Source organism: Aotus nancymaae, unplaced genomic scaffold (genome assembly GCF_030222135.1).
Source record: "Aotus nancymaae isolate 86718 unplaced genomic scaffold, 86718_ANA_hifiasm-v0.15.2.pri h1tg000044l, whole genome shotgun sequence".
Taxonomy (NCBI): Eukaryota; Metazoa; Chordata; class Mammalia; order Primates; family Aotidae; genus Aotus; species Aotus nancymaae.
The window spans coordinates 1,022,457-1,042,292 of NW_026988458.1; the positions used below are offsets into that span (position 1 = coordinate 1,022,457).

General features: G+C 55.5%; 1 protein-coding gene across 3 annotated transcripts in view; it reads left to right on the forward strand.

Moving 5' to 3' along the window:
• GRTP1 (growth hormone regulated TBC protein 1) overlaps positions 1–19,284 on the forward strand; it is a 47,274-nt gene extending 27,990 nt beyond the window's left edge. For all 3 annotated transcript variants that reach the window (XM_064361829.1, XM_064361830.1, XM_064361831.1), the window contains 3 exons: positions 10,673–10,845; positions 10,921–11,106; positions 18,918–19,284. In XM_064361829.1, the coding sequence (XP_064217899.1) occupies positions 10,673–10,845; positions 10,921–11,106; positions 18,918–19,007 (449 nt within the window). In that variant the 3' untranslated portion in view covers positions 19,008–19,284. The remainder of the gene's footprint in view (positions 1–10,672; positions 10,846–10,920; positions 11,107–18,917) is intronic.
• Positions 19,285–19,836: the final 552 nt, after the last annotated feature.

The following is a 19,836-nucleotide window of genomic DNA, read 5'->3' on the forward strand; positions in this document are numbered from 1 at the left end:
ATATATTGTAATGCTCTCATAATTAACATGGCGTCGCTGTGCTGCCCAGGCCGGTCTGGAACTCCTGGGTTCAAGTGATGCTCCCACGTCAGCCTTCCGAAGTGCACTGAATTATGAGTGGATGAACAGACCAATGGAACAGGATTTCGAAGCCAGACAGAAATCGGCCTGTCGGCGGGCATGTTAATCTGCAGGAATGTCTTTTGTGAGATACGCCAATTAATGGGAAAAAGACTGTTTAACACGTAATTCAGTGACCGTTGACTGCATGGAAGAAAAAATTAATCCCATATTTTAATTCCAGATAGATTTAATACTCGTGTAAAAAATCAAAACTTTGAAACTCAGATAACAAAATGTATAAGAATCGTGTCGTGGGGAGGAGGGAAGTTACTGAACATAATTCAGAAAAGCATAGATGGCCTCAATGATTTCAATCACAGGAAAACTTAAAGACTAATTTTGGTGAGAGTCTTCACAAGCAAAGTAAAAAGATAAGCTGCGGCTTCGGAGAAACTCTCTTTGATCCATATAATGAACAAAGGGTTAGCGTCTGGACTGTGTGTGCGAATTTCTAAAACTCTAAGCAGAAAGTCCAGGCGCCGTGGCTCACGCCTGTGATCCCAGCACTTTGGGAGGCCGAGGCAGGTGGATCACCCGAAGTCAGGAGTTTGAGACCATCCTGGCCAACATGGTGAAACCTCGTCTCTACTAAGAATACAAAAATTAGCTGGGCGTGGTGGTATGCACCTGTAATTCCAGCTACTTGGGAGGCTGAGGCAGGAGAATTGCTTAAACCTGGGAGGTGGAAGTTGCAGTGAGCCAAGACTGCCATTGCACTCCAGCCTGGGCAACAAGAGTGAAACTCTGACTCAAATAAAAAAAAAAAAACTAAGCAGAAAAAGAAAGAGCTCAGCAGAACATCAGGTGAAGAATGTGCCTAACAGGAAATTTACAAAACAGAGACCTGCACGGCCCCCAGGCCTGTGAACCCACGGCCAAGTTCCCTGGTGAGCATGAAGGTGCAGATGGAAAGACGGGTGGAGCGAAGCCTTCTGCAGCCGCCCGAGACCTCCAGGCCGGTGGTGCAGCACGGACCCTCCCTGCTGTGGAGCAGCGGCCACGGGGCAAGTCTGTCTGGACATTGAAAATGTCATGCACCTTGTCGTCCTTTTACAAAGGAGGAGGCTGAGGCTGGCGGGGATTAAGTAACTGGTACTCAGGCCCCCAACGAGTCAAGGGGCTGAGATCCCACCCAGGCCTCCCCGCCCGAGGCCTGCACCGCACAGCTGCCTCTCCGGGCTTCTCCCACCACCGTTGTGGAACGCAGGAGGACTGACTGATGCATTGCTCATTCGTCACTTAGAGGGGGTCCAGTTAAGGGAGTTACTTTTACCAGCAAATGCCGCTAATCCCAATTCAGTTAGGAAGGGACCCGAGGACACGCTACCCGTGGCCTGTGACCATCCACGCACAGACTTCCCACACCCCGAGTTCTCAGCCCAGAACACCTGCCACACCCACGGCCTCTTCCAGAGCCCATGCAGACCTCCCTCAGCCACCATTCAAACAAGGCATGGAAGGAACGCAGGGGAAGGTGCAGACGCCGCTCCCCGGGCGGGCGATGGTTCCCGGCCACCCCAGAGGAGGAGGGTCGCCAGGTCCTGCCACGTGTCTGAGGGTGGAGGGGGCCGCGTCTCGGGACAGGCGTGTCATGAGTCACTGCAGTCCTGAATCCGCACCCTGCATCCTGAAAGACGGGTCTGACCTGGTTTCCCTTGAAAACTAGTGAAATAGGTCAGGTTATAATAACTCCACATAGAAACACCTCAGCTCTGACTGGAAGGACTGGCCGAGATACGGACCGACAAGCCACCTTCTGTGGGGACCACAGCTCAGCCCTGTGGCAGAGGTGGGCTCCTGGCACCCCACTTGCCACATCAGAGGTGTGTTCCTGCGTCCTCCTGAGAGGGTTTCCCTGAGGTCGCCGTCCTGGGGGCGGTGCTCACGTGGCCTGGGCCACGCCCCGTTGGGCCGGCTTTGTCACAGGAGGCTCATCTCTGGGGTCAGGAGCATCTGTTCTGGGATCAGATCACACCGAGTAATCAGGCAGCCGGGCTCAGCACGCACCGGTTTCCAGATCTGCGGACTTGCACCTTAGGTGTGAGCTGACTCCGTGAGGTGGTTCACAGAAGGCTGTTTGTACCATCCAGGGCCTCTCGGTACCAGCTTTCTCCATAAGCTACTTAAAAAAAAATAACTCTATACATTAGGGAAAAAAGTGGTTGCTGCTTTTCCATTCGGGGTCTCCTGATTATAGCACTTAAAGTTTTACTGAGTTGTATGCTGACAAACTGCTGACTTAAGATAGTTGTTCTCATTTAGTGGGATCTTAAAATTTAAGTAATTGCTCAGTTTTCTATTAAGTATTTAACCAGAGATCTTAGCTACTTCTGAAGTGTATTTACTTATTGTGACAGGGTCTTGCTCTGTTGCCAGGCCGGAGTACAGTGGCGCGATCACAGCTCACTGCAGCCTCAACCTCCCCGGTTCAAGTGATCCTCCCACCTCAGCCTCCCAACTAGCTGGGACTACAGGTGTGCACCACCACGCCCGGCTAATTTTTGTATTTTGAGTACAGACAGGGTCTTGCTGTGTTGCCCAAGCTGGTCTCAAACTCTTGGGCTCAAGTGATCCTGCCGCCTCAGCCTTCCAAAGTGTTGGGATTACCACACCTAGCCTCAGTTTGTGTGATTGGCATATAACGGGTCTGTTAGCTTTTTCCTGTGAAATGTAACCACGTAAGCAAGTCAGAAACGCTATTTCATGGTAGCTTCTCTGCACCTTTTCTGGAATCTGGAAAGTTGTGCAGGGCACTTGGGAAGCGCGGCGGGTTTTCCCAGGGCCCTCTCACCTGAGCACGGCGCTGTCTGCAGGGGTGGTTGCTACAGTCCTAGGGCTGTCTTAGGGCTGAGTGCCAGGCGGGTACTTGGCTGGTGTGCGTCCGTTGCCCTCAGGGCTTCAGGACCTTAGGTGGGGTCTTGCGTTCCCAGTACAGAGGTGGGGCCCAGGGTGAGGGGCTGGTCTCCTGCACAGCTGGCGTGGGGTGCAGGCAGGGGCACCCCAGCGGGTGACTCCAAAGCCAGCCCCCTCACCTCACCTCCCCCCGCCCCGCCACAGCCAGAGCCCCCCAACCGCCCTTCGGTCTCCCGGCAGCAGTGGAGACTCCCAGGCCTTGGTGAATCCCGGCCTGGTGCCAAGTCCAAGTTGGCCCTTCCTAGCTCCCAGCACATGGAGGGCGCCTGCCTTTCAGAGGAGGATTGGGGGCTGGGTCTTACCTAGCGAGTGCAGAGTCCTTTGCATGTTCTTTTTTTTTTTTAATTAAATTTTACGGTATTTATTTTGCCTTCACACACACACAAAATCTGTCTTATTCTCACTGCTGGGTGTGTATTCAAAAGGAAGGAAGTTACTGTGCTGCAGGGTGTCTGTCAAAGCGTGCGCCGTGGCACCGCTCCTGCAGCCAGGATGGAATCGACCCAGGTGTCTGACCGCAGACGGATGGATGAGGAAAGTGGGGTGCACACACTCGGCAGAGTGCTGCTCAGCCTCAGAAAGAAAGAGATTCTGGCCGGGCTCGGTGGTTCTCACCAGTCATCCCAGCGCTTTGGGAGGCTGAGGCAGGCGGATCATCTGAGGCAGGAGTTCAAGACCGGCCTGGCCAATATGGGGAAACCCCATCTCTACTAAAAGATACAAAAATTTGCTGGGCGTGGTGGCAGGTACCTGTAATCCCAGCTACTCGGGAGGCTGAGGCAGGAGGATAGCTTGAACCCGGGAGGTTGATGCTGCTGTGAGCTGTGTCTGGCAGTGTACTCCAGCCTGGGATTGTAGGCGTGAGCTGCCGCGGCCGGCCTCCAGCGGCCCACGTTTGATCATGACATACTGAATGCTTGTATCAAAATATCACATGGACCCCATTAATATGTACACCTACTGGGTATTTATAGATATTAAAATAAAACTTTTAGCATTGTAAAACTGACAGGTTTAAGAATTAGTGAAACTTAGAGAAGTTAGGAAGAAGCGGTCTGTTCCTTGTCTCGTGTTTGTGGGAGTCTGTTGCGCTGCCGGGGGGGCCCTCTCTGCTCTGCGCACCCCACTTAGAAAGTCATTCCGTTCGTTACCTGAAGGATTAGCCACTTTTATTTCTGTTCAAAGATTTGTTCTGTCTGGAAAATTGGGAATTTCCACTAGTTTCTCATTCTAACCCTAGGGCAACCTTACTGCCTGTTTATAATCTCAAATCGAGAGTCCAGAAGGTGGTGGAGCTCAGAGGGAAAGGCAGTTCTGTTTTTGGTGCGCGTTACTGATTCATACTCCGAACCAAGTTAATACCTCGGTAAACATTCGCTGTTCTTCATTATTTTCTGTTTTTCTCGATTGCTTTATCTTTTCAGCTGACTTTAATTTTATTAACTAGTCACCTTCTAGGTGCAAAAGTCACAGGCTGGCGGCAAATGGTCGTAGCAGCGCAGGGTGGGGATGGTAGGAAAGCAGGGCCCTCCCTCTCCGTCTCAAGATGTCCCGTGTGCGAGAGCACTTCACGTGTTTCTAAAAACATGCTTGTGAGTTATGAGTTTTTAGAGGAGGCGGGATAAATGCTGGATCCCTGGGCTTTACGGCCCCACCCTCAAGATCATAAATTGGCGTCTGGTCACTGGAAGCGGGCCGGGCAGTGGTGAGTGTCCGTGTAATCGTGGACTCCGGGGCTGCACACACAGGAGGGTTTTTGTCCTTGGAGCTCAGGTTGCCCCCTCTGTGGCCTGCGGGAGCCTCTTGTGGTTGGCTCCTGAGTCCTGGGCACGTGACCGTGGTGCCATCCGCTGCCTCGCATCTGCAGGACGGGCTGCTCTGGTCTCATCCTGTGAGCCTTCTGCCCCAGACCCGGACCAGCCTGTTTCTCCGGGAAACTGGCGTGATGTGTGTCCCTGGGCCTTTTGTCAGTGTGGCTCCCTAAGCTCGTTCTTGTGTGGATTCCTTGGGATGTGTTTGTGGAAACTGTACTCACGGAGTCCTTCGACCCCTCCGGAAGGTGTCTGGGAACTAGGAGGTGGTGCTGACCCGGGCCTAGGTGGCCAGGCCGTTGTTTGGGGAAGCACACCCTGGAGCATTTGGTGTGATGGGGCACTGTGTGTACAGCTCCACCTCACAGTCTGGGGATCGAGGCAGGCGTGCGTGTGCGTGTGTGTGCCCGTGTGTGGTGTGCTGTGCATGTGTGCATGTATCCATATGTGGTGTGTGGTGTGTGTGCACATGTGTGCCCGTGTGTGCTGTGCATGTGCAGCTCCACCTCACACCATTAAGGGGATCGAGGCAGGTGTGTGTGCATGTGTGTGCCCGTGTGGTGTGCATGTACAGCTCCACTCCACAGTCCAGGGGATCAAGGCAGGTGTGTGTTTGCCCATGTGGTGCATTTTTGCCCCCATGTGTGGTGTACGTGTGCCCGTGTGGTGTGTGTTTACAGCTCTGCCTCACACTGTCCAGGGGATGCAGGTGTGTGTGTGCATGTGTGTGCCTGTGTGTGGTGTGCATGTGCACGTGTGTGGTGTACATGTGCCCGTGTGGTGTGCATGTACACGTGTGCCTGTGTGCTGTGCATGTGCCCGTGTGGTGTGCGTGTGCCCGCGTGGTGTGTGCGTGCTCGTGGTGTGCATGTGCACGTGTGTGCCTGTGTTGTGCGTGTGCCCGTGTGTTGTGCGTGTGCCCGTGTGTTGTGCGTGTGCCCGTGTGGTGTGTGTGTGCTCTTGGTGTGTGTGTGCACGTGTGTGCCTGTTGTGCATGTGCCCGTGTGTTGTGCGTGTGCCCGTGTGTGCGTGCCCATGTGGTGTGCGTGTGCATGTGTGCCTGTGTGTGGTGTGTGTGCCCGTGTGGTGTGCGTATACACGTGTGCCCGTGTGGTGCGTGTGCACATGTGTGCCTGTGTACATGTGTGCCTGTGTGTGATGTCCGTGTGCCCGTGTGGTGTGTGTGCCCGTGTGGTGTGTGTGCCCGTGTGGTGCGTATGCACGTGTGTGCCTGTGTGGTGTGCGTGTGCCCATGTGGTGTGCGTGTGCCTGTGTGGTGTGTGTGCCAATGTGGTGTGCATGTGCCTGTGTGGTGTTCGTGTGCCTCTGTGGTGTGCGTGCCCGTGTGATGTGTGTGCCTGTGTGGTGTGTGTGCCCGTGTGGTGTGTGTGTGCCCATGTGGTGTGCGTGTGCCTGTGTGGTGTGTGTCCGTGTGGTGTGTGTGCCCGTGTGGTGTGCATATACACATGTGTGCCTGTGTGGTGTGCGTGTGCCTGTGTGGTGTGTGCCCGTGTGGTGTGCGTGTGCCCGTGTGGTGTGCGTGTGCCCGTGTGTGTGCCCGTGTGGTGTGTGTGTGCTCGTGGTGTGCGTGTGCACGTGTGTGCCTGTGTGTTGTGCGTGTGCCCGTGTGTTGTGCGTGCCCATGTGGTGTGCGTGCCCGTGGTGTGTGTGTGCCCGTGTAGTGTGCGTGTGCACATGTGCCTGTGTGTGGTGTGTGTGCCCGTGTGGTGTGTGTATACACGTGTGCCCGTGTGGTGCGTGTGCACATGTGTGCCTGTGTACATGTGTACATGTGTGCCTGTGTGTGATGTCCGTGTGCCCGTGTGGTGTGTGTGCCCGTGTGTGTGCCCATGTGGTGTGCATGTGCCTGTGTGGTGTGTGTGCCCGCCCGTGTGGTGTGTGTGTGCCCGTGTGGTGTGTGCCCGTGTGGTGTGTGTGTGCCCATGTGGTGTGCGTGTGCCTGTGTGGTGTGTGTGCCAATGTGGTGTGCATGTGCCTGTGTGGTGTGCCTGTGTGGTGTGCATGTGCCTCTGTGGTGTGTGTGTACATGTGTGCCTGTGTGGTGTGCGTGCCCGTGTGGTGCGCGTGTGCCTGTGTGGTGTGTGTGCCCGTGTGGTGTGTGTGTACCCATGTGTGCGTGTGCCTGTGTGGTGTGTGTCTGTGTGGTGTGTGTGCCCGTGTGGTGTGCGTATACACGTGTGCCTGTGTGGTGTGTGTGTGCCCGTGTGGTGTGCGTGTGCCTGTGTGGTGTGCGTGTACACGTGTGCCTGTGTGGTGTGTGTGTCCGTGTGGTGTGTGTGCCCGTGTGGTTTGCATATACACACGTGTGCCTGTGTGGTGTGCGTGTGCCTGTGTGGTGTTCGTGTGCCTGTGTGTGGTGTGCGTGTACATGTGTGCCCGTGTGGTGTGAGTGTGCACGAGGAAATCTCTTACCGTGTACACCTTAGGTCCCCCAGCTGGGCTCTGTACCTAGGACTGGCTGAAGACTGAATAATGAGTGAGAAACAGACTTTTATCAACACGTGCGTCGTACACAACCTGGGAAAGCGTGGTTGGAGCCTGGGCATGTTCGCCATCCTGGGCACCTATTACCTTCAGGCTTCTGGGAAGGAAATCAGGGAAATTAAGTCCACAAGGCTGCTTTGTAAGGTTTTTGTTTTTGAAATGGAGTCTTACTCTGCCACCCAGGCTGGAGTGTGATGGTGCTATCTTGGCAAACCGCAACTTCCACCTCCCAGGTTCAAGCAGTTCTCCTGCCTCAGCCTCCTGAGTAGCTGGGATTCCAGGCATGCGCCACCAAGCCCAACTAATTTTTCTACTTTTAGTAGAGATGGGGTTTCATCATGTTGGTCAGGTTGGTCTCAAACTCCTGACCTCAGGTGGTCCACCTGCCTCAGCCTCCCAAAGTGCTGGGATTCCAGGCGTGAGCCACCGCATGTGAGGTTTGAGATGCAGATTTCAGGAGTGTCTGCCCTGGTAGGGAGAGGGACACACCCCTGGGAATGAAGCTCCCTTCATAGAAGTCTGTGCAAACCATTTAATGTTTGGCAGCCCAGGGGTTTCAGACCACCTGGACAACCTGGTAAAACCTTGTCTCTATACAAAACAAAAAATTAGCTGGGTGTGGTGGTGCACATGTGTCCCAGCTACTCAGGAGGCTGAGGCGGGAGGATCATTTGAGCCCAGGAGGTCGAGACTGCAGTGAGCTGTGATAGCACCCTTGCACTCCAGCCTGGGTGACAGGTAGAGATCCTTTCTTAAAAAAAAAATGTTTTTTGAGTCTTCACCTCATAGCCTTTATTTTCTAATTGAAAGCACCCGGCTGGAGAACCGGCCTGCGAGTGCGTGTGAGAGTGTGGTCTCGGACTCACACGTGCTCATGGAGGAAGATCTGGAGAGTGGGAACGGAGTGGAGAGGAGGAAGCCGCAGCCACGTGGAGATGCTCGTGGTCACCGTCTGTGTGTGGCCCCTGCCCACATCTGACCGCAGACCCTGAGGGGTATGGAGGGGAATGTCACAGCTGCGCCCCCTCCTGTCCTGGCCCGGGAGGCGCCATCCCGGATCCTTGGTGACGAGTGTAGTGTTGGGTTGTTTGCAGAGGTGTGGATGTCCCCAGGAGGACAGGGACAAGGAGCCTTAGGGAGGTGAGCCAAGACCAGGTGAGGTGGTCACTCCCGGGAGCATGAGCGCCTGCGTGTCAGCCCGGAGGGATGAGCCCTTTCTGCAGGGAGCGGCCGCTGCGCCGGCTGGGCCTGGGAGGAACCGCCTTGCCCTCAACGTTCAAGGAAAGGACAACAGCTGCTGCTTTCGTTTAATCCTCCCCTCGGTGGCCGGCTCAGCCCCGTGGAGTTTAGGGAATGAGTTCAGCGCCTCTATTTTTGGAAGCTGCTCTAAGCTTCTCTGTATCCGGGGCCAAGGTCAGGCTACGCTTCTCTGCAGACCCCTGCTGCCTGGTGCTCAGGGCCCCCTGCCACGCCACCTGTGGGGTTGGGGTCACCTGCAGAACCGGGGTTGGCGCTGATGGTTCTTCGTCCTCTCCCCACAGCTGGACCAGGATGTGCTCAGCTCAGAGCCCCAGAGGCAGATGCGAAACAAGGATATGGAAGGGAGGACTTTAATCCCTGGCGTTTGCTCACTGAAATGGCTCTGGCTAAACCACCTTCGGAGGCATTAGTATTTACTATTAAACCGACTTCGCTGTGTGCTGACTCTGAAAAGCGATGACAGGACCGTGATGTTGCGTCAGCTTTTGTGATGGTTCTATTCTAACCGAGATACTCAATTAACAAAAACAGGCTGGGCACGGCGGCTTATGCCTGTAATCCCAGCACTTTGGGAGGCCGAGGCAGGTGGATCACCTGAGGTCAGGAGTTTGTGACCAGCCTGGCCAACATGGCAAAACCCTGTGTCTACTAAAAATGCAAAAATTAGCCAGGTGTGGCGGCTGGTGCCTGTAATCCCAGCTACTAGGGAGGCCGAGGCAGAAGAATCATTTGAACCCAGAAGGCAGAGGTTGCAGTGAGCTGATACTGTGCCACTGCACTGCAGCCTGGGCGACAGAGTGAGACTCTGTCTAAAAAAATAATAAATAAAATAGCAAGAACAGCTCAGCCCCGCATGGCAAGAGGCCAAGTTGCACAGCCATCAGCGGAGGCTGTGCACCTGCAGGACGGGGCCAGGCGCGCTTGGGAGGGTGTGGCGCGACCACACGGGTCACATGCTGAACTCTCTCCCAGTGCAAATCCAAGCACTGAAATTGACTGTAAGTCATTACAGGACAAGCTAAAAAGTTACGTGGGAAACGCAAAAGTGCTTTGGTGACACAAATGTCCGTTCGAAAGGACACGCTGTTGGAAGCATTTGTCTGAGTTTTATTTTTGTTGTGGTAAAACGCACAGAACGCGGAATGTGCCATCTTACCCACGTTTCCAGCTCAGTGGCATCAGGGCCGCTCACCTCGTGGCGTAACCATCGCCGCCGCCCTCTCCAGGGCTGTTGCATCTTCCCAGACAGAATCCTGGTCCCCGTCACCCCTTCCCTCCCTCCCCCTGCTGTGGCCTGTGGCCGGACTCCCTCCCCTTCTAAGGCTGAATGATACTCCGTCGTGTGGCCATCCACCTTTTGCTTATCCACTCATCTGCCGATGGACACGTGGGTTGCCTCCGTCTCTTGGGTGTTGTGAATAGTTGTGCTAGGAACCTGGGGGTGCCTGCCTCTCCTTAGGACCCTGTTTGCCACCTGCAGATTTTTATTTATTTATTTATCATTTTGAGACGGAGTCCTGCTCTCTGTCTCCCAGGCTGGAGTGCAGTGTCGTGATCTCGGCTCACTGTAGCCTCCACCTCCTGGGTTCAAACAATTCTCCTGCCTCAGCCTCCTGAAGAGCTGGGATTCCAGGCGCCTGCCACCACACCCGCTAGTTTTTATATTTTTAGTAGAGACGGGGTTTCTCCATTATCAGCCAGACTGGTCTTGAACTCCTGACTTGAGGTGCTCTTCCTGCCTCAGCCTCCCACAGTGCTGGGATTACAGGGCCGAGCCGCCGCGCCCGGCCCTCGACCTGCAGACTTTAACTGTCGCCCAGCCGGGCGGCCTCCAGCCCAGCCCTCCAGCCCCAGGGATGTCCTAAAAGGCCTGGCTGTGAGGGTCGCTCCCCGTGAGCCCTGTGTCTGCAGGCTTCAGCCCGACTCTTCCTCTCCCACCTTCTCCTTCCCTCCTGAGAGGGGTCCTTGGGGGGTGGCCCTGTTTTCTTTGGCTGCAAGGGGAATGGGGCTCGTGGTGGTGAGCAGAGTTTCTTAGGCTCTCTTCTCCCCCTGCCTGGCAGATTACTACACCCCGGCCATGCTGGGCCTCAAGACCGACCAGGAGGTGCTGGGGGAGCTGGTTCGGGCAAAGCTGCCGGCCGTGGGAGCCCTGATGGAGCAGCTGGGTGTGCTGTGGACGCTGCTGGTGTCCCGCTGGTTCATCTGTCTGTTTGTGGATGTCCTGCCTGTGGAGGTGAGCGCCTCGCTCGGGGCCCAGGGCGGGCAGGCAAGTCGCCAGGGCGTGACACGGGCTTCTGTGTCTCTGCAGACAGTGCTTCGGATCTGGGACTGTCTGTTCAACGAAGGCTCGAAGATTATCTTCCGGGTGGCCCTGACCTTAATTAAGCAGCACCAGGAGTTTATTTTGGAAGCCACCAGCATTCCAGACATTTGCGATAAGTTTAAGCAGATTACCAAAGGGAGTTTCGTGATGGAGTGTCACACGTTCATGCAGGTGAGTGTCTGCGGGTGCTCACGGGGCACACGTGGCTCCGTCCCCTCCCCTGGGGGGCCCCGCCTTCCCTGCAGCCCAGGGCTGCTCTGACCACGAGAGGGTGCACAGGACGGGCACCAGTGTCAGTGAGCCTCCGGCTCTGTCCTGCATGCCTGGCCTCCCAGGGCTTTCCTCTCCCCGCGGACGCTGCTCCTGGACCTACAGGCTGTCCTCGTCTGTTGCCTGTGCTGCTGGAACGGCGGCTTCCCGATGCCCGGCTTCCCCACTGGGTCCTGGACCTGGCGTGGGCGGTAGAGACTCAGGCCCTGATGAGGGTGACATGGGAGCTGCACCCGACAGGCCTTCTGACGAGGCCAAGAGGCTAGGAGAGGCTCAGGCCCGGGATGCTGCTCATAGCTCCCTGAGAGGCGATGGAGGCTCAGGGCCCCTCTGGATGCAGCATGGTGGGCGCGCGGGCTATTTCAGTAGCCAGGGCCTCATCAAAGAGAAGAGAGTGGTGGCCATTGCAATAGCTCACACCTGTAATCCCAGCACTTTGGGAGGCTGAGGGCGAAAACATCACCTGAGGCCAGGAGTTCAAGACCAGCCTGGCCAACACGGCAAAACCCCATCTGTACTAAGAAATACAAAAATGAGCTGGATGTGGTGGCTCACACCTATAGTCCCAGCTACTTGGGAGGCTGAAGCAGAATCACTTGAACACAGAGGTGGAGGCTGCAGTGAGCCGAGAGCGCACCACTACACTCCAGCCTGGGCAACAGAGTGAGACTCAGTCTCAAAAAAAAAAAGAAATGAGAGATGTCAGACACAAGCCCTTGGCAGAGGACGCAGCAGTTAGCTGTGACTCACTCGGGGGCTCGTCAGGTGAAACTGGAGAGCTTCGCTGCGGACGCGTGCCTGCTCTGGAAGGGGAGAGCTCCCGTCCTCGGAGGTCAGGCTGGTGGCCACTGGGTGAGGTTCCAGAGCCTAATGGGGCGTCAGCTTCCTGAGGGAGCCGAGGCCCAGGCCTCCTTGGGAGGGTCTGCTCCAGGAACCTCGTTTGCTGGCTGGCTTGGCGGTGCCCAGGGTGTGCCGGAGATGGGTTATTTTCCTAGAATGAGCTTTGTCCAAAGGCGAAGAGCAGCAGCTTCGAGACTAAACGGTAAACAGGACTCTGAGCCCCTCAGATCTGTTTGAGGCCACAGACAGTAAGGTGTCTTCCGTCTTAGCCTTCTGAGTTATGTCACTAAATAATTAACAGAAAGAGCCGTGAAGTGCACGGGGAAGAGCAGCCCAGGCTGCCCTGGGGGAGACGACCATGTGCCTGTCGTTCTGTGGATGGCTTCTTTCCCGCAAGACTGACAGCCACGGCTCTTTTTGGAGAAGGGGGTCTCCATCTGCGCCTTAGTGGAGTGCAACGGTGTGATCTCAGCTCACCACAGTCACCGCCTCCTGGGCTCAAGCCATTCTCTGAAGCAGCAGGAACCACAGGCACTTGTCATCATGCCTGGCCAATTTTAAAATTTTTTGTAGAGATGGGGTTTCCCTATGTTGCCCAGGCTGGTCTCAAACTCCTGAGCTCAAGTGATCCTCCCACCTTGGCCTCCTAAGTGCTGGGATTCCAGGCGTGAGTCACCACCCCCAGCACAACCTTCCAATGAATCTAAACTCTCACCCATAGTCGCTGGTGCACTGGGTGACGGAGTCTCGCCGTGGAGCTGCCGCAGCTCCCGCCTCCACCCGTGTACACGGGTTTGGAGTGTTGTGCGTTCGTGTTTCACAAGGGGCCCCCATAATCTGCCATTCCATAGCCTCTGATTCTTAGAAACACAATTTGAGTCTCGCCTTTTTTCTTGATTGTAATTTTTGTTAATATGCTGATTTTGTGACACATCTGAATGGCGTTTCCTGGCTGAGTGATTTTAGAGGCTCAGTTTTCTTCCAACAAGACCTAAGGACAGTGTTGGTGAAAACAGGCTGTGCTTGTGAATGAAGGCTGGTGTGCGATGGTGTCACGTCACCCTGTGCTCGTGAGTGAAGGCTGGTGTCCAATGGTTTAGTGTCACCCTGCGCTCGTGAGTGAAGGCTGGTGTGTGATAGTGTAACACCACCCTGCGCTTGTGAGGGAAAGCTGGTGTCCGACGGTGTAGCGTCACCCTGCGCTCATGAGGGAAAGCTGGTGTCCGATGGTGTAGTGTCACGAGTGAAGGCTGGTGTCCGATGGTGTAACGTCACCCTGCACTCGTGAGTGAAGGCTGGTGTCCAACAGTGTAGTGTCACCCTGCGCTCCTGAGTGAAGGCTGGTGTCTGATGGTGTAGCGTCACCCTGCGCTGAGTGAAGGCTGGTGTCCGACGGTGTAGCATCGTAAGTGAAGGCTGGTGTCCGACGGCGTAGTGTCACCCTGCGCTCGTGAGTGAAGGCTGGTGTGCGATGGTTTAGCGTCACCCTGTGCTCGTGAGTGAAGGCTGGTGTCCGATGCTGTAGCGTGATGAGTGAAGGCTGGTGTGCGACAGTGTAGCATCACCCTGCACTCGTGAGTGAAGGCTGGTGTGCAATGGTTTAGTGTCACCCCGTGCTCATGAGTGAAGGCTGGTGTCCGACGGTGTAGCGTCTTAAGTGAAGGCTGGTGTCCAACGGTTTAGTGTCACCCTGCGCTCGTGAGTGAAGGCTGGTGTGCGATGGTGTGTCATGAGTGAAGGCTGGTGTGCGATGGTATAGTGTCACCCTGCGCTCGTGAAGGCTGGTGTCCGATGGTGTAGCGTCATGAGTGAAGGCTGGTGTGTGACGGTGTAGCATCACCCTGCACTCACGAAGGCTGGTGTGCGACAGTGTAGCGTCACCCTGCACTCGTGAGTGAAGGCTGGTGTGCGACAGTGTAGTGTTACCCTGCGCTCGTGAGTGAAGGCTGGTGTGCAATGGTGTAGTGTCATGAGTGAAGGCTGGTGTGCGATGGTTTAGCATCACCCTACGCTCGTGAGTGAAGGCTGATGTGCAACAGTGTAGCGTCACCCTGCACTTGTGAGTGAAGGCTGGTGTGCGACGGTGTAGTGTCACCCTGTGCTCGTGAGTGAAGGCTGGTGTCCGATGCTGTAGTGTAATGAGTGAAGGCTGGTGTCCGACAGTGTAGTGTCACTCTGCGCTCGTGAGTGAAGGCTGGTGTGTGACGGTTTAGCGTCACCCTGTGCTCATGAGTGAAGGCTGATGTGCAACGGTTTAGCGTCACCCTGCACTCGGGAGTGAAGGCTGATGTGCGACGCTGTAGCGTCACCCTGCACTCGTGAGTGAAGGCTGGTGTGCAATGGTGTAGTGTCATGAGTGAAGGCTGGTGTGGGATGGTGTAGTATCATGAGTGAAGGCTGGTGTGCGACGGTGTAGCATCACCCTGCGCTGAGTGAAGACTGGTGTGCGATGGTTTAGCATCACCCTGCGCTGAGTGAAGGCTGGTGTGCGATGGTGTAGTGTCACCCTGCGCTGAGTGAAGGCTGGTGTGCGATGGTTTAGTGTCACCCTGCGCTGAGTGAAGTCTGGTGTGCGATGGTTTAGCGTCACCCTGCAGAGTGAAGGCTGGTGTGCGATGGCTTAGCATCACCGTGCGCTGAGTGAAGGCTGGTGTGCGATGGTGTATGAGTGAAGGCTGGTGTGCGACGGTGTAGCATCACCCTGCGCTGAGTGAAGGCTGGTGTGCGACGGTGTAGCATCACCCTGCGCTGAGTGAAGGCTGGTGTGTGATGGTTTAGTGTCACCCTGCGCTGAGTGAAGTCTGGTGTGCGATGGTTTAGCGTCACCCTGCAGAGTGAAGGCTGGTGTGCGATGGCTTAGCGTCACCCTGCGCTGAGTGAAGGCTGGTGTGCGATGGTGTAGTATGAGTGAAGGCTGGTGTGTGACGGTGTAGCATCACCCTGTGCTGAGTGAAGGCTGGTGTGCGATGGTTTAGCGTCACCCTGCGCTGAGTGAAGGCTGGTGTGCGATGGTGTATGAGTGAAGGCTGGTGTGCGATGGTTTAGCGTCACCCTGCAGAGTGAAGGCTGGTGTGCGATGGTGTAGTATGAGTGAAGGCTGGTGTGTGACGGTGTAGCATCACCCTGTGCTGAGTGAAGGCTGGTGTGCGATGGTTTAGCATCACCCTGCGCTGAGTGAAGGCTGGTGTGCGATGGTTTAGCGTCACCCTGCAGAGTGAAGGCTGGTGTGCGATGGCTTAGCGTCACCGTGCGCTGAGTGAAGGCTGGTGTGCGATGGTTTAGCGTCACCCTGCGCTGAGTGAAGGCTGGTGTGCGATGGTGTAGTATCATGAGTGAAGGCTGGTGTGCAATGGTGTAGCATCACCCTGCGCTGAGTGAAGGCTGGTGTGCGATGGTTTAGTGTCACCCTGCGCTGAGTGAAGGCTGGTGTGCGATGGTTTAGCGTCACCCTGCAGAGTGAAGGCTGGTGTGCGATGGCTTAGCGTCACCGTGCGCTGAGTGAAGGCTGGTGTGCGATGGTGTATGAGTGAAGGCTGGTGTGTGACGGTGTAGCATCACCCTGTGCTGAGTGAAGGCTGGTGTGCGATGGTTTAGTGTCACCCTGCGCTGAGTGAAGGCTGGTGTGCGATGGTGTATGAGTGAAAGCTGGTGTGCGACGGTGTAGCATCACCCTGCGCTGAGTGAAGGCTGATGTGCGATGGTTTAGTGTCACCCTGCGCTGAGTGAAGGCTGGTGTGTGATGGTTTAGCGTCACCCTGCGCTGAGTGAAGGCTGGTGTGCGATGGTGTATGAGTGAAGGCTGGTGTGCGATGGTTTAGCGTCACCCTGCAGAGTGAAGGCTGGTGTGCGATGGTGTAGTATGAGTGAAGGCTGGTGTGTGACGGTGTAGCATCACCCTGTGCTGAGTGAAGGCTGGTGTGCGATGGTTTAGCATCACCCTGCGCTGAGTGAAGGCTGGTGTGCGATGGTTTAGCGTCACCCTGCAGAGTGAAGGCTGGTGTGCGATGGCTTAGCGTCACCGTGCGCTGAGTGAAGGCTGGTGTGCGATGGTTTAGCGTCACCCTGCGCTGAGTGAAGGCTGGTGTGCGATGGTGTAGTATCATGAGTGAAGGCTGGTGTGCAATGGTGTAGCATCACCCTGCGCTGAGTGAAGGCTGGTGTGCGATGGTTTAGTGTCACCCTGCGCTGAGTGAAGGCTGGTGTGCGATGGTTTAGCGTCACCCTGCAGAGTGAAGGCTGGTGTGCGATGGCTTAGCGTCACCGTGCGCTGAGTGAAGGCTGGTGTGCGATGGTGTATGAGTGAAGGCTGGTGTGTGACGGTGTAGCATCACCCTGTGCTGAGTGAAGGCTGGTGTGCGATGGTTTAGTGTCACCCTGCGCTGAGTGAAGGCTGGTGTGCGATGGTGTATGAGTGAAAGCTGGTGTGCGACGGTGTAGCATCACCCTGCGCTGAGTGAAGGCTGGTGTGCGATGGTTTAGTGTCACCCTGCGCTGAGTGAAGGCTGGTGTGTGATGGTTTAGCGTCACCCTGCGCTGAGTGAAGGCTGGTGTGCGATGGTGTATGAGTGAAAGCTGGTGTGCGACGGTGTAGCATCACCCTGCGCTGAGTGAAGGCTGGTGTGCGATGGTTTAGTGTCACCCTGCGCTGAGTGAAGTCTGGTGTGCGATGGTTTAGCGTCACCCTGAAGAGTGAAGGCTGGTGTGCGATGGCTTAGCGTCACCGTGCGCTGAGTGAAGGCTGGTGTGCGATGGTTTAGTGTCACCCTGCACTGAGTGAAGGCTGGTGTGCGATGGTGTAGTATCATGAGTGAAGGCTGGTGTGCAACGGTGTAGCATCACCCTGCGCTGAGTGAAGGCTGGTGTGCGATGGTTTAGCGTCATCCTGCGCTGAGTGAAGGCTGGTGTGCAATGGTATAGCATCAGCCTGCACTGAGTGAAGGCTGGTGTGCGATGGTGTAGTATGAGTGAAGGCTGGTGTGCGACGGTGTATCATGAGTGAAGGCTGGTATGTGACGGTGTAGCATCACCCTGCACTGAGTGAAGGCTGGTGTGCGATGGCTTAGCGTCACCGTGCGCTGAGTGAACGCTGGTGTGCGATGGTATAGCGTCAGCCTGCACTGAGTGAAGGCTGGTGTGCGATGGTGTAGTATGAGTGAAGGCTGGTGTGCGACGGTGTAGCATCACCCTGCGCTGAGTGAAGGCTGGTGTGCGATGGTTTAGTGTCAACCTGCACTGAGTGAAGGCTGGTGTGCGATGGCTTAGCGTCACCGTGCGCTGAGTGAAGGCTTGTGTGCGATGGCTTAGCGTCACCGTGCGCTGAGTGAAGGCTTGTGTGCGATGGTTTAGCGTCACCCTGCGCTGAGTGAAGGCTGGTGTGCGATGGTGTAGTATGAGTGAAGGCTGGTGTGCGACGGTTTAGCGTCAACCTGCGCTGAGTGAAGGCTGGTGTGCGATGGTTTAGCGTCAACCTGCACTGAGTGAAGGCTGGTGTGCGATGGCTTAGCGTCACCCTGCGCTGAGTGAAGGCTGGTGTGCGATGGTTTAGCGTCACCCTGCGCTGAGTGAAGGCTGGTGTGCGATGGTTTAGCGTCACCCTGTGCTCGTGAGTGAAAGCTGGTGTCTGACGGTGTGGCGTCACCCTGCGCTCGTGAGTGAAGGCTGGTGTCCGATGGTGTAGTGTGACCTTGGGGATTCATTTGAGTTAGATGAGAAGTTACAGAACCAACACAAACTAGCTTTCTGTAAGGATAGGGGGCGTCAGGAGCCCAGGGGGTACTCAGCCACCTGGCCTGGCTCCTGCTCAGCCCTGATCTGCACCCACTGGGTCAGCACACGTGCTGGGCAGTGGCCTGAAGCTCCCCAGCTTTCTCCAGCCCGTGCCCAGCAGCCCTGACAGGATCCTAAATCAGGTGGGCAGCGTGCACTTCCAGGAGGGCCTGGGTGGCAGACGTGGGTCAGACATCCTCTGCCCTCGCTTTGCCTCTGCCCTTCAGGCCACTTATTTCCCAAGGTTCTGGCCTTGAGTGGGAGAACCAGGGGCACCAAGCGTAATTTGACTCTGCCACAGCCTCGCGATGGGTGTGCTTTGTCCAGACGGCACTGCGTGGTTGTGGCTATGGGACCACGCCTTGCCGGTGCTGCAGGTGTCCTTCCTGGCCCCCGGCTGGTGCCCTCGCTGCCCCACTGCTATGGTCTTTTCCAGGGAGAGCACCTTCTTTCTCACCACGTGGTATCCAAGGGACACTTCAGCACAAGCAAGTGCTGCCCATGTTAAGGAGTTTCCAGATGCCCCAGCCTCCTCAAGGACGGGCAGCCCGGTCCTGCAGGTCCAGCCCCAGCTCAGGTGCAGGGAGGCAACCCCGAGCCTGCACCACAGTGAGCAGCCTTCCCCTTAACTGGTTCTGCAGGCGGGTGGATCACTGAGGTCAGGAGTTCGAGACCAGCCTGGCCAACATGGTGAAATCACGTCTCTACTAAAAATGCAAAAATTGGCTGGGTGTGGTGGTGTGCACCTGTAGTCCCAGCTACTCAGGAGGCTGAGGTAGAATTGCTCGAACCCAGGAGGTTGCAGCGAGTTGAGATCGCGCCACTGCACTCCAGCCTGGGCAACAAATCAAGACTCCATCGCAAAAAAACCAACAAAAAAAAAGTTAAATGCTTCAGCTGATTCATTTAACAACATTTCTGAGCAGCAGAGCTGCGGTCCTAGGCCCCAGGGCAGGAGTGCGATGGTTACCCCAGAACCCCTCGGACGTGGGCTGTTCCTGCCTTGCCTGACACGAGGCCCCACCCATCGGTCTGCCGCAGTCTGGGACAGCTGAGGTAGAATTGTGGTGTTGGGTTTGTTTTTAAACTAATTGTTTGCATTCCAGAAAATATTTTCAGAACCTGGAAGCTTATCCATGGCCACTGTCGCCAAACTGCGTGAGAGCTGCAGGGCCCGCCTGCTGGCACAGGGGTGAGAGCGCCCGGCCCTGGGTTCCCCGGCTCCAGGCTGACGACGATTTTGACACTGGACCAACTGTCACGGCTTTCCCTCTTGTCGCTGTAAATACTTGACGTCACTACACTTTAGTTGTGAATTTTTTTAAAGAGAAGTTTAAAATCAGGTCATTCTACCAGCTTTTGATGATTAGCTATGAAGTCATACTTTTCTAAAGAAAACTTATTTTTACCCAAAGACATGAATAATTTATAAAATGTGAATGTGGGTATCTAATAAAGTACAGTATGCCAACACCTGTGAGTCTGTGATGTTTCTCAGCCCACTGGAAACTAGAGTAGCGAGCGATCACCGTGGCCTTCCCGGCGGCAGCGTCCTCTATTCCTTTCTGTGGAACAGTGTTCACTTTATGTGAGGCTCCTGCGTGTAGTAGGTGATTTCTCTTTAGAAAGGTAATTTTTTTCCTACAACTTTTAAGTTCTGGGGCACAGGTGCAGGGTGTGCAGGGCTGGTGCACACGTCACCCCCGTCACCCTGGTGTTAAGCCCGGCATCCCTCAGCTCTTCCTCCTGATGCTGTCCCCTCCCCTCCCCTCCCCGACAGCCCCAGTGTGTGGTGTTCCCCTTGTGTCCGAGTGTTCTCATCATTCGGCTCCCACTTACAAGTGAGAACATGCGGTGTGTTAGTTAGGATAAGGGCCTCCAGCTCCATCCATGTCCTGCAGAGGATGTGATCTCATTCCTTTCGTGGCTGCAGAGTATTCCATGGTATCTATGTATGAAAGGGAATTTTTTAAATGATTTAAAAATTATCACGTGACATGAATGAACCAGACAAGCGTGCTGGCC